This window comes from Psittacula echo, assembly GCF_963264785.1.
Source record: "Psittacula echo genome assembly, chromosome: 5".
NCBI classification, from domain to species: domain Eukaryota; kingdom Metazoa; phylum Chordata; class Aves; order Psittaciformes; family Psittacidae; genus Psittacula; species Psittacula echo.
The window spans coordinates 71,958,569-71,972,679 of record NC_137739.1 but is presented as its reverse complement, the minus strand read 5'-3'; the positions used below and the strand labels follow the sequence as shown (position 1 = coordinate 71,972,679).

Here is a 14,111-nt window from a genome sequence, read left to right as displayed (position 1 = left end):
TGCCCTACAAAACTACATAAATGATCTGTGACAGGCAGTTGGAATGTTGTTATTCTGAGTCCTAAGCCCCAGATACCAAGCACTGTAATAGAAAACATGCCTAAAAAACATGCCTAAAATGTAAAGCTTTAGCTGTACATTAGGATCACTTTCCTTATAAATTCTCTTTTATTTTTACTGTTATTTTACAGGCTTTCTTGGCTACACAAGTAGTTTATCATTTTTCTTTACGGTGTACTTTGCTCTTGTGGTAAGTTAGATAAGCTGTGCGCACATTTACTTTTTTTTTTTTCTTATTGTTTGAATGTTTTCATTAGCCTGTTTTGAAATTAATTGTCTTCCCCTCCCCCCTTAACTTTTTATATGAAATTCAGAGTTTTCTGGAAGTTCAGCATGTGCTTGCTTACGTTTGCTTTGCTGAAGCATGTAAACGGAGATGAACTTTGAAGCATGTGAAAAGATTTAAAATAATTATATTTTGAGCTGGTAAATGTAACAATATTTCTGTTTTGCTGACGGTGCATTGGAGGGAGCTGGCACGTATACTTTTGTTTCCCTACTAGTAGTGGAATGGAATTCTGTTTTCTTAGCTTCTAACTATTACTTACTGCAACTAGTGCAGAAGAAAATTTAATATACTCTGAATAAATTAGATTTACATGTATAATAGAGTGACAGAGTTCAAAAAAAGGCAAAGAAAACTAGAACTTCATTAAGATGGTTTACAAGATTCATTAATACGTCAATGACCTTATTCTTCTTCTGCGCTGAAAGGAAAAGTTCTTTTCTCTGAGCCATATGGGGTTTTTTGACCCTGATGTTCACCCTCTCAAGGCCCGTGTGAGGTAGATTTTTCCACATATCAGAAGTGAGACCTGCTAGGCAGATCTAAGAAGGAAAATGTGCCTTTAAGTTATACTATTTTTCTTTTCACAGGGGAAAACAGTGTATTAATGCACATGTGTAATATGTAGTACAACCAAGCAACTCACACTCTGTCATCTAGGTATAGAAATAAGAATCTTATTTAGGAGCCTGAAAAAATGTTCCCCCTCTTCCCTGTCATTCTGGCTTGCATTGGCTTGTGTTTAATACCTGTTTTGCAAAAGGATAAACAGAGTTGAAGGCAAGTTGAACAAACATGCCATCTAGGAGACCAAGGCAATCCATTAGGAACTAAACCATGTGATAAAACCAAACTTCAAAGCTGTCAAAACATCTCCCTAGGGTATCCCTGGAGAATTGCAGTGTTTGTAGGACCTTGGGAAGTATTCTTCCTAAACTGAACATTGAGGAGCAGCTACAGCCTCTCTGGAGCTAATGGAAATTCATTTATAATATTTATAAATTGCCTTAACTTTTGACCTCTCTCCTAAAATTTATCTTAAAAAAAAAAAAAAAAAAAAAAAAAAAGAAGGGGAAAAAAAAAAAATCAGGAAAAGGCACTAACTATAATGCTGACATAGGCCTTTGGCTGAAGCTTGTTGAAAGAGTTTTTGAAGTAAGTTCAGCTCCTGGATTTCAATGTGAATGAGTATGCATCTGTGAAGGAAGCTGTTGTAATGGGTGGACACATTTGAAAACAATTTTTGGGCTCCAGAAAGGCCTCTGGGTAAGGAAGACTTGTGTGAAGACACATCAAGGTGGGATGATTTAAAATAGGGTTTAGTTTTGATTCTCTAGCAAAAATGTAGGTAGAAAGTGCTAATGGAGGAGTACACAGACTACTGGATTTCTTATGTAGTGATGATTGCATCTGTATGCTTACTCTTTGTTGTTAAATGACAAAGAAACAGCCACAGTAAATCTGAGATCAAAATATGTAAAAGCCGTTACGGATATTTAAAGAAAACTAATACTGTTCGCAGAATATTCTCTGACTTCTCTAGGCACTGGAACTCTAAAGCATTAACTGTGGTTTAGTTTTCATATCTAATTGCTTTGAAGTGGATGATACATGCTGTTGAAATGGTGTTTTAGTTTGCACGATGTTAATTTCTGTATGGAAGATATGTTTGAATTTGTTCCAGAAGAAAACAGTCATACAGAAGTCGTACAGTTGTATTTTTCATGTACAATAATTCTGTGCATTTTCAAGTGCATACCATCTGTTCAGCTTTTTGTAAGCAAGCCACAGTTTTAATACAGCCTGTGGAAATGATAGGCACAATAGTCAGTCTCAGTCAATATAGTGTAGTGAGTGCACAGAGCAAAAGGTGTAGAGGCCTTTGTTCTCTGTACTCTGCTGTGGGGCTTTGGCAGGTCACGGATCTCCTCTCCGTTGCTTCACTATCTTTTCTTTTAAAGTTTATATACTGGCTGTAGTCCCCACTTGGAAAAAAGGTGAAAACACTGAGATGAGCTCATCTGGGAGAAAAAACCCCACATGTAACTGTTATTTCAAAGCCAGATTCTATGAGGTCTGAGCACTTTTGTTTCTGATTGTTGAATACTTCCCTGACTTGAATCCTAAGTGAAAGGAAACTAAGTGTAAGTATTAGAAGATTTCCCCTTTTTTGTGGAGACAGTCCTATTTGTAGCTTGTTCAACAAAGGTATAAATGATTCGTGATGAATTTTTTCTAAAACTCGTTTATGTTCCTAGAGCAAAATATGATGCTTATCGAGAACCTGCCATGTGTAATGAACAATGTTAAGCACAGAGATCCCCTCTTTGCTGAGTGCTGTCAGTACTGCTGAGATAAAGGGATTCCTGTTTTCCCCTTGCAGGGTAGGAAAAAGCAGTATCACTGAGAATATTAGAACATTTTTAGCCTGTAACTCTTTAGTTTTTTGCAATGTTTTTGGTGTGGCTTTCTATTTCCACTAGAACCTTTCTTTAGGTCTTAGTGTTTTTCACTTAAACCTGAATGTCTGTTATACTTAAAAGAATGTTCATATGAAATGGGCCTAAAGTTCCAGAGGAAGGTTGTGCTGCCTTCATGACCGCTCAGCTAACTGGGCTGTGCTGCCAACTTAAGAATCTCTTCCTGTTGTGGGGGGGGGGACCTCATTAGACTACAGTTGGAAACCCAAACAGATTTGAAAAACTAAGGAGGTGGATGAATATAATTACAGATTTTAAGTGCACCTGGTGTATTTTATTTTGTCTCATTTATTTCCATTTCAATTTGTTCTTAATCTGTGCTAATTTTATTTTAGAAAAATGTTTCTTTGGTTTTTAGGTTTGGCTTTTCTTGTCCTTCCTCTGCAACATTTATATAGAATTTTGTTCAGCTTGCAGGAAGCCCTGTCCCCACCACTGCCAGGACACTTTACTATCCCTGAAGCTTGCCTTTTAGCTTCATGCCCATTTTCATTGCTCAGGAAGCCTATTCCATCCTTAGGCAGAGTTTTCCCACAAAGCCTGCTGCTTTGGAGCCTTCAAAGCCTTTCCTTTATTTCCCCTGTCTGGGTGCCTTTAAAAATACAGAGATCTCCTTGAAAAAATATTTTGCCTTCTTGCTCAGCCTCATGAATGTCTTCAGCTAGCCAACAGGCTTGGGCTTCCTGGGGAGATAGCACAGCCATGCATCCGTGGTTGTAGTACTGCAGCAGCAGCCTGGCTTTGTGTCTCAGTTCATAGCTGTGCACTGTTTAGTGTGCAAGAGACATGAGCAGGGGTGACCTATGGGACAGTGTCATGCATACGTAGGATACAGGCCAAGTTATGCTTTAGTGCTTAAAGTCCCTTTATGCTTTAGTCCCTTTCCTTTTTCTCCCATGCTTGTGCTTTAGTTGAACTTCTTGATGTACTACCACCATGTTCCTATTTCTTCTGACACCCTTCCTCAGATGAGGTTGCAGTTCTTGTGGCATAGAGGGAGACAGTTTAGCTGGTCAGTAAGCAGGTAAAACAGATCTCCTGGTATAAAGCAGTGCCAGTTTAGTGTCAGAATCATGGTTGGAGGATTTCCATTGAGAATTCTACAAAGATTGCAGACTGCTGTTGGGCAAGCTACTACCTAGTTCCATACCTTTAGTTGTTATGAGTTGTTTTTAGTCATGCAATTTAAGGCATGTTACTGCCACAGTGGACTCAGTGTGCCATGTACCTGTAGTTTCCTTTCCCTGTATTTTGACCAGAGGTAGCATTTGTTTGCTTCTCATGGCACTGATGACAACAGGGAACATCTAATACTTTTCCTCTGGGAAACACCACTTGGCTGCAAGCAAAAAGTGGTTCTCTGAGCCAGGAGAAGCACTCTCTTCCATGTTATTCTTCCTGTGAATCTGAGTCTTTAATTAAGTTTTTAATTATTTGCTCTAGGCTTCAAAAGAATTATCTAAAGCCAGGCAGCTACAATAGGAAATTAATTAGGGTAAGGCGAGCAATGCAGCTATCATTTTAAACTAGGCATCTGAAAAAGGAGGTAAAATTTCTTATTTTGATTTCCCTTTGATTTTCAGCCCTGTTACTTGGCAGTCCCTAAACCAGCAGGGTGTAGCTAAAGCCCCCATGACATTCTGGGACAATAATTGCATTTATTGTTTTTTCCTTTGCTTTCTAGTCCAAACCATATGTTTCTGCCTTTTAAGATTAGCCCTAGGCTCTGCTCTATCTCTGTTAAGGGCTTGTCTGCTTAGGGAAAGAGCCTGGAATAGCTAACACAACAGCTATTCTGTATGGGAGGCAGTTAGCATGGAACACAGAGGGTGAATGTGAAGCACTGGTTGTATTTCAATTAATGTCAGAGCTCATTTCAGTCCACCACCTCCAGATAGGCACGCCATAAGGCTGCCAGCTGTGCACAGTGAGCAGCTGTATGGAATGGCACTGACAAGTTTTTCTGTCAATTTTCCTTCTTGTGGCCTAGCTGTCTGCCAGTCAAGCCTGTTCATTTACTGTGGGTGTAGCTTCCTCTTTATATACCAACAGTCTGATGTTTTAACTACATATATCTAAATTTAAACTGATTTTTAGGGTATCATTTATACATTAAATATGCTGTCTTTGCAGATTATGATTAAAAAATGGTCAATCCCTTGTCCTCTGCCTTTAAGTAGTGCCGTAGAGACCTTACAGGTAAAGTGCATGCTGTTTTGAAGTTCTTCTAATTTTATTAGTAACTAATACTTTTTTTTTTTTTTTTTTTTAAGATTAACACTTTCAGAATTACTTGTAATTTAAATTCCTTCTTCTCTTAATCATCACAGAAACTAAAAAGTTTCATGTCTGTGGTTTGGGCTTATTCTTTCATTATGCCATTTTTTTGTATGTATGTCTTATAGGTTTCAAATTCTACTGGGGATTGTAAAGCAAAGCTCTTTCATCTTTCAAAAGAGGTAATCTCTATTAACAATATGCAAACTTAAAGGGTGGTGGTGGTTTTCATGGAATTGGGGTTTAAACTCTGTACAGGATAAGCTATTCTTCTGTAAAACTAGTTATAGGGTGCTGAAATATTTCTTATACCTGCTGCCAAGTGTTATCCAGTCTCACTCTTTTTTATATGAAGGCTGGCTGTCCAAGTTAGCATTTATGAAAACATTTTACAAAGTATAAAGTATAACAGATGCAACAGCGGTCAGCCTCATGATGCAGTCAGATCAAGCCAGCATAATATGCCCTCAGCTGGAAGTCAGTGCTGCTTGGCTGTATGCACACTTTTAGTTCCTAGTGAGGTGGAACAGGTTTCCTGAAACTGCCTGGACCTAATCTTAGTTTTTTCTTACCTGAAGCAAATTATTCGGGCCTAATGCAATCTTGTGAATTTCGCTGGATGCCAGCTCTGGTATTTGTTGATTAATGTGGCAGTTAAATCATGTCATCACCCATCAAGGCTTGCAGGAGAGGAAGTATCATGTAGAACCCTAGTCTCTGTGGGATGAAGAGGAAGGGAAAAAGGTAAGAATGAATCTGTCGTATGCCTGTAGTGTAGTGGAATTTAGGAGGGACACGGTTGTACTTCTCTAAGAAAACAAAACCCAGCCCCACCCTCCCAAGAAAAAGCTGGGGGGACACGAGAGAAATGTTTTCTGTAGATGAAAGAAGAAATTTTACTTTGACCAGAAACATCTACCATGAGATTCCAGCCTTTTGTGCTTTGAAGAATCTTGGGACTCATCTCTACTTCTTTAACTTTATCAATAGGAAGTGGCATATCTTTACCAGTATGGGCCTGATCATGCCAGCATGAAAGTGTTTGTTACAGTTCAGCTTACTCCACTTGGCAGTTGAAGTAAGCTATAGTAGATGATTCATCTCTTTTATTGCAAGTTTTTGGAACAACTTACCACAAACTGTGTGGTTGCAACTTTATGTAACTATTTAAAAATTTCAGATGCGAAAGCATGTTACATATTCTGAATGCTGTATGCAGATTTTTGTTAAGGAGTAATAAGAAAAATGTGAAGTCAGGATGAAGGAATCGGTTATTTGACAGGTAGCTATGGGCATTAGAATTTAGGAAACTTCTTAGAGAATTCCGTGAATGATTCACTGACTCTGGGGCAAATCCTACTCTTTATGTAAGTACTTGGCCTCAGTATAGCTAAAAAAGAATCTTTCAGTTGTTGGTTTATATACAGCGTGACTTCTGCTCATGAAACAGTAAGCTGTCACCACCAGTTGAAAAGCTACTTATTGAGAAGGTCCATTTTTTGTGGAATAATTCAGATGCCATTCTGTGTGGTGGAGATTTATCTCAAAGCATCAATGTGGAGAGATTTCCACTGACTTCAAGCACTTGAACCAAATTCTGAATTCATCCAGATACTTTTCTAACCATTTGTAATAACAAACAATCTACAAGATATTTTTCTTCTATTTTAGAGTGCTTATGCAATACCAACTATGGCCTTCTCTTTTCTCTGCCATACGTCAGTCTTACCCATCTATTGTGAGCTCCAAAGGTAATGTATGAAAACACATGCAATATTAAAATATGATAGTATTTCTGTAATATTTTCCCTAAATCTTGAATAAATTTTATTTTCAAGTCAGTGCATCAAAAAATGCATACTAAGTAGCTTTCATGTATTTGTTTTAGCCTGTACTGACTTTTAGCCTGTACTGGCTTTAGCCAGTTTTAGCCTGTACTGGCTTTTCCTCTCTTACAGGAGAGAAAAGTAGCAAATATGATTCCATCATCAATGTCAGTACATTGTCCTGGCCTGGACAATCAGGAGAAAAAAGGTCTTTTGCTAAGGTACTTATTAGTTAATTTTTATTGCTGTAGCTGAATCTGCATTTGGTCACATCTGATTCAGTGAGGGGTTTTTGACCCAGATTCTGTTCCTGGCTCTGAATATATGTCATCCCGTATAAATCAAAATTTTGATTTAAAAAATACTCCAGAATGTCTGAATTCCCTACAAGATGGGGGTGATGTTTGTTGTCTCCTTTGAGACTGCTGTGAAAAGTGCCCTTTAATGATCAGATTAAAAATATTTTTAAAAACCCTAAATATTACTGACAGCACAGCCCTCAGCAAATCCTCAGTTGCTATAAATTAAGGCAATGCTCTCTTATGAAAGGCAAGCTGCTATGGAAGTTGCATTGTGTTTAATAGTCCACAATACAGATTCAGCAGCACTATTTTTCTATTTTTTGTGTGTGTGTTTTTTAGCCCATCCAAAAGTAGAATGCAGAATGTAACTGTCACAGGAATTGGTCTGAGTTTCCTAATTTACTTTATGTCTGCTCTGTTTGGGTACCTGACATTTTATGGTAAGTATATTCTTCAAGTGTTCTTTAGAATGAAAGCTGATAATAATGACAAATGCGTTCTTACTGGTGTACTTTAGGGTTTTTTTTGTGCACTGGCATACTTGAAAGCTCTGAAATCTTCTTTTGAAGACTAAGAATTTGCCTGACACTGGAAAGTGTTACAGTCTTTGACTTCTCAATGAGTAATGTAGCTAAACTTTGCAGGGTTTATGCCCTGAAATGCTATACAGGAAGATAGCCATCCCTAACTGCGGCTGTTGGTTTGTGTTCTCTAATACTATGTAATTAAACTACTGATGTACTGTTGGACTTATAATATTGTCATTTATATTCTGAGAATGGATTTATTGTGATTTGTGAGAAATTCTGACAGCTGGTAATAGACTGCTTGTCCAACAAGACTGAAAGGTCTGTTCTAAGGCTGTACCTTCTAGGACATTTGTAACTTAATTAACCTGGTGATATCTCACCACATTTGTTGTCTCTGAGGCTATTGCCTTTCATGAGAGGAATTTGACCCATAGGAAGCTAGCCGTAATGTTAGGTAGGTGTGAAAGTTTGCAGCATTTTTTCCTTGTCTGATACAGCTTGGGTACAAAGCATGTATTGCTTTTCTGTTTCATGTTTGTATTTTTACAACTCAGTTGGACCTAACAGTAGCTATTGCACTAGAAATCTGCTGGAAGTGGGGGAAAAATCCCATGAGTCATCCAATTTAGGAAAGCTTTATTTTAAAGGATTGCACAAAGTGACTTCTTCATGATATCTTTGTTCATGTGTAACATAAAGACAAACTAGAGAAGTGCAGGAAAAAAAAATTATAAGGAATATGAGAAAATTAGAGGGTGCATGAAGGCATATCTACTTTCGTGTCTTGACTTCAGTGAAGGGCAATGACAAAAGACTGGGGAAGGATTTAAAGATTTAAAAGGATAAGCTTGGAGCTGGGCTTCCTCTAGCACATGCTCCTGGGCTTCAGAAAGTTGTGTTGGTATCTGATACAGGAACTGAGCCAAGATATGCACAACTCTTGGAGAAGTTGTCGACGTAGTGCTTGATGAAGTAAATATACCTTTTTATTTACAAAACAGAAAAGCTGGTCGGATATAACACTTGCCCTGACAGATTCTATAGACATCTTTCATTTCTCTTTGCTGTAAAGTTTATGTGGCAGTGTGATACAGTACCAATTCAGTAACTCTACGTTTGGACTTTTGAATACTTACGGGTACAGTTTCTTTTGAGTTTAAACATAGATGACTTTGGTATTCTTGTATTTCCCAAGAACACAGATTTTAGAACCCTTGTCTACATAGTAGCCATTTTTTTTAAGGGTCCATCCTAACCTTGGCGGAAGTGTCTGTTTCATACAGCAGTTTTGGTATCCTGTCACATGTCAGTGGGATGTCTTTCTGAAGAATTGTCATTTGGCTCTCAGTATCCTGCTGTAAATTTGTTACTACAGTGCGGTTTTGCTCACATAGCACACACTATCAAATTGAATCACCTCTACTTGGTGATCATAGAATCAACTAGGTTGAAAAGATGCTTAAGATCATCAGGTCCAACCTTTATGATCTGTTTTCTGGAATAGTTTCATGCAAATGCTATCACATAAATGCATCACAGTCATCTGTTGGGATTCTTTTAATGTCTTCTGAAACCTCACCCTTTTTATGAGATTATTACATGCTAACCTGTGTTGATTGATTGGAATGAATAAAATTACTTACAAGGGACAGTAAGGCAGTAAGACAGAAGCGTTCTGGTTAGAATTCCTTTTCCTTTCAGAGTGTTTTGTAGTTCTTGATGGCCAGATTGAGATAGTGTCTAACAAAGCATTAGGAATATTAGCTTTCAGCAGCTAATAATCCCAGACTTCCATGGAGTTTTGTACTTTTTTTCCCCCAAGTATAAGTGTATATCTGTCTGTAACTGTCTGAAAATGTTCATTTGACACTCAGAATCCTTTGAAAAATTATATGGGGAATCTTGAAACCTTTAATAGCATATAGGCTGCTATTAGTGTTTCCTGACTGTCTCCATGTGGTTTGTAGGAAAACACAATTTTGAGTGACACTCTGAGAATCTGAGAGATTGAGCAGGCAGTGCAGGGTAGCCATCTGGCTCCACATGAGGGCTCAACAAGGAGTTTAAAAAAGAAAAAGAAGGGGGGGGGGGGAATTAAAACGGTAATAGTCCTAGAAACCATCAGAGTGTCTGTTACCTTTGCTGTGTCTTTGGGAAAAGGCCCTGACTTGTCCTTTAGTCTGTTTCACTGGGACATTTCTGTTTTTCTGCAAGCCTGATTTCTTTCAGTAACTCTTAGACTCAAGAAACAAACAGTGAATGTCTGAGAGAGTTGGTTTTGGTGTTGTGTCATCTCCCCCCTCCCCTCCTTTCAAGCTTCTCCTTTTTTTTTTTTTTTTTACTTTCTGGTTGTCTTGCTTAATTAACTTCTTTAAATAGAGAGAATCTGTTCCCTGTTCCTAAAACACCAGTCTGAGAAAATTAAAACATTTTCTTTAAATTGAAAACAAAAGGAGAGCTCCCTCTTTGAAAACAGACATGCTTCATCTTTCTGTGCTTCAGATGGTTTGTTCTGTTTTCTGTGAATTTAAAACATTGTGTGGTGACTGGACTTTGGAAGCTGTGATCCATTCTGAATTCCCCAAAGCGTAAAAGTCAATGTATGCCACGAAATCCCCCCAAAAGTCAGGGCAGTACTCGCAGAGCTTTCAGAGCTCTGGCTTTTGCTGTTAACTTAAAATTTTCACCTTAAAGTGGCAAAGTCAAAGGTAAAGATTGTTTGGGTTTTGTTTGGTGGGGTTTGTGTGTGTGTGGGGGGTGGAGGGTGGGGGGGGAGGGGTGGTTTTTGGTTTTGTTTTTTTTTTTTTTAATGAGAAATATCTGTCACAAATGTAACTGATGCTAGTTATTATTCTATGTGATCCAGCAATACATTGCTAACTATGGCCAGTAAAAGCACTTACAGTAGCATAGTTTTGAACATTCCCTTTTTCCTTTAAATTAGAATTGCAGCTTTTCTTTCAAACCATGAAATTCTACCTTGTGCATCACCTAATGTTTCAGGGGGAGGGAGGGTTGGGAGGGAGGAAATGCAACTTAGGAAAATTAATTTGCTTCTGGCTTTCTAGTTCAACGCAGAGAATCTAGTGTTGATTGTTTCAGACACAGAACAATCATAGAATCAACTAGGTTAGAAAAGACCTTTAAGATAATCAAGTCCAATCATTACCACAGGACTGCTGAGACAACCACTAAAGCATGTCACTGAGGGCCTCAGCTGCACCATTTTTGAAGACTTGAACATGGTTTTTGAACAGAAGTTTTACTGTATCCTTGGCCTGATGTCACCACATGTTTCTTCTGGATGCTTTCTCTTTCATATTTGTATCTTGTAGCTTTGGCTTCAGCAAAGGCTCTCCAGCAACTTGCCTCCTGAAGTTTTTTCAGTTTTCTGGAGGCTGCATGTGCTTGCGTGTCAGTAATGCCAAAGCATGTGCAACTACTCCACATAGTCACAAGCAAATTGATCAATTTGAATGGAAGCTTAAGATACATTGTTAATTATCTTAGTTCTGAAATGATTAACAAAGTAATTATTTTTTTTTTCCTGTTTTCAGACAAAGTGGACTCTGAGTTGCTACAGAGTTACAGCAGGTACCTGCCTCATGATACTGTCATCATGACTGTTAAAGTAGCCATCCTGTTTGCTGTGCTTCTGACGATCCCTCTAATCCATTTCCCAGTAAGTACTCCTCAATGTTTTGAAGCTGGCAGTAAGCAATGGTAATGCTAATGCTTTGCAGACTGCAGTATTTCAGTCACATCTAGTCTTGTGTATCTTATTCACTTGTCAGGTGATTGATCAAAGACCACATATTTGCATATGTTCCATGAAAGCTCAAAAATAACAACTAACCACTAAGCTAATTTGTGCTCTTGAGACAGATTTCAGATTAAAACTAGGCCACAGCTTTGGTTTTAATTTAGAGAATCCAGAACTTCTAAAGTTTATTTAGTTTGATTTTTTGCCCTTTTTTTGTTTTTTCCTTACCCCTTCTTAAATTGAGTTTTGCTGACTTGATTTTTCCTTTCTACATACACGCACCCACACACAAACACGCTTATATTTGAAAACTCAATTGTAAATTAGAAACACATATTGACCTGTTTTACAAAAAAAAAAAAAAAACCTACTTTAGGTCATCAGTACCATGACTGAACTGAAAATTCATTGTTAGGACCAAAAAAATGTGTGCAAGCAAAACTGTGTATCTGGAAGTAGAGTATAGAAGCTGACAACATGCTGACATTTGCTACCAAGCATGCTTAAAGAGACAAAGCATTATCTCCCAGACCTCTTTCAGTCCCTGCAAAAAAGGAGTAATTCCTTAAGACTGATGGCCATGTGATAAATACTGCTTTAATACTAAAGTAAACTCTATGCTACAGAAAGGCAAAATATTTAACTGTTACGGAATTTTTTGCATTTCAATTTTTTTAAATGTTTTTTCACATCTTGAATGATGTCATTCCTAAGTTTATGAAATTGAGATAAGATTAAATAAAGTGTATCTATGTATTTACCCATGCAATGTTTCTCTTCATATCGTGTAGGCAAGAAAAGCTGTATTGATGGTATTTTTCTCTCATCTTCCTGTGTCGTGGATTTGCCATATCCTTGTCACTTTAACACTGAATACAATTGTTGTGTTGTTTGCAATGTACGTGCCAGACATTAAAAATGTATTTGGAGTAGTTGGTAAGTTGTTGTGGTTGTTGGGGTTTTTTTTGTTTAACTTTTCTTCAGAAAATTCATTAAAATTATAAGTTAATATACTCTAATCTTGCTGTAAGTAAAAACTTACTTTCTGTTTCTTAAAGGTTCAACCACATCAACATGTTTGCTTTTTGTTTATCCTGGACTATTTTATCTTAAACTTAGCAGAGAGGACTTTTTATCACGACAGAAACTTGGGGTATGCTTTTTTTAATGTGTGCTAATTATATTCAAATGGCCTCATTTTCTATTCGTCTCAATATGCTGTAGAGCACGTAATCCAAGGGGCAAAGTTCTTGCTCACAGATTTTGTGAATTGCAGTGAGAACATTTTGGTCTGTTCCTCATGATAGCTCTATTCTTTCTGAAACTCCTCCTCCACAAGAGAATTTTGACTAGTAGTTTATCCATATGCTGGACTGCTGAGCTGAATACATGCTTTTCCCTGTAGTTTTCAGATGTTGACTTTTAATCCAATTTCTCTTCAGTTTTTACACATTACCCTGATGGTGTCTGGGCAGCTGGGACAAAGCCAAACTGCATTTAAGTGAAATGGTGTTTATGCTTGGTTTTTATGTAAGCCTTCTCAGAAACATCTTTCCCACCCATCCCTTTCTTTTTTTTCCCCTCCCCCCTCTTTTTTTTTATTCTCTTTATGGTTTCTCTTATGATGTAGTAGGTTAAACTCCAGCTGGAATTTGTGCAGCAGCTTGCTTTTTGCACTGTAACTGTCTTCATTTTAACCACTGCTCAGCAAAGCAACTTCATTACAGTGGCTAAAATGCTGACAAACTTTTTATGCATAAGTCCTTCAGCCATTCTTACAATTCACAGGGCTGCTCTTGTATTGACAAAATACGGAGTCTGAAAAAGTGTCTAATAATGATGCTCTAGGACAATTTAAAGTCTTGACTAGTTCCAACAGTTTTGGGGCCCTGTTATAAATCGGCAAGCAACCATCTCTTGAGCTGTAGTTTTATTATCATCTGGCTATTCAAAAATATAAAGAGTGCATTGTAATTTTAATTAAATTTTGAGTCAAATACAAATTCAGTTTCTTAATTTATTGAATTGTATCTGCAGGCAGATAGTGTGAGCAGGCAAACTAACTGCTCTCAGAGTTCCCAATGAAACTATCCCAGAGCAGGCTTAGTTTAGTTTTTCCCTAAACAGATACCTTGTGTTTGAAGACTGAGTAATCTAAACCATTAAAGATTATTTTAAAAGATACAGAATTTTTTCATCATTAGTTCTGAGCCGTAGAAATAATGTAAAAAATTAATTTTTGCTTTTCTTTCTTGACAGGCATGTGCGTTGGTTGTTTTTGGCATTTGTGTTGGCCTTCTCAGTTTAGTTCTAATAATTTTCAATTGGACTGACCAGTAACAGTCTGTTGTTGGTGTCTGAACTGAGCTTCAGAAGGAGAAGAACCAGTGACATGTCAAAACTACCAAGATGAATGCTGGATATCCTCAGGGAAACACTGACCAAAGCTATCTGTGGAAGAAATAATGCTGTTTTTCGCTGCATTAGTGATGTTCCCTTAATCTTGAGTCACTCTCTTCACTTACTGGACAAGTAGTCTTTGCCATTCTAAAATAACAGTTTTTCATTATGAAATCATGACGGATAA

The 14,111-nt window shown here is 37.6% G+C and overlaps 1 protein-coding gene across 1 annotated transcript in view; it reads left to right on the top strand.

Moving 5' to 3' along the window:
* SLC38A6 (solute carrier family 38 member 6) overlaps positions 1 to 13,864 on the top strand; it is a gene marked incomplete at both ends in the record, with an annotated part of 39,114 nt that extends 25,250 nt beyond the window's left edge. The window contains 9 exons of the mRNA XM_080619508.1: positions 192 to 250; positions 4,960 to 5,025; positions 5,232 to 5,285; positions 6,775 to 6,854; positions 7,571 to 7,671; positions 11,319 to 11,443; positions 12,316 to 12,460; positions 12,583 to 12,677; positions 13,784 to 13,864. Of these exons, the coding sequence (XP_080475634.1) occupies positions 192 to 250; positions 4,960 to 5,025; positions 5,232 to 5,285; positions 6,775 to 6,854; positions 7,571 to 7,671; positions 11,319 to 11,443; positions 12,316 to 12,460; positions 12,583 to 12,677; positions 13,784 to 13,864 (806 nt within the window). The remainder of the gene's footprint in view (positions 1 to 191; positions 251 to 4,959; positions 5,026 to 5,231; positions 5,286 to 6,774; positions 6,855 to 7,570; positions 7,672 to 11,318; positions 11,444 to 12,315; positions 12,461 to 12,582; positions 12,678 to 13,783) is intronic.
* Positions 13,865 to 14,111: the final 247 nt, after the last annotated feature.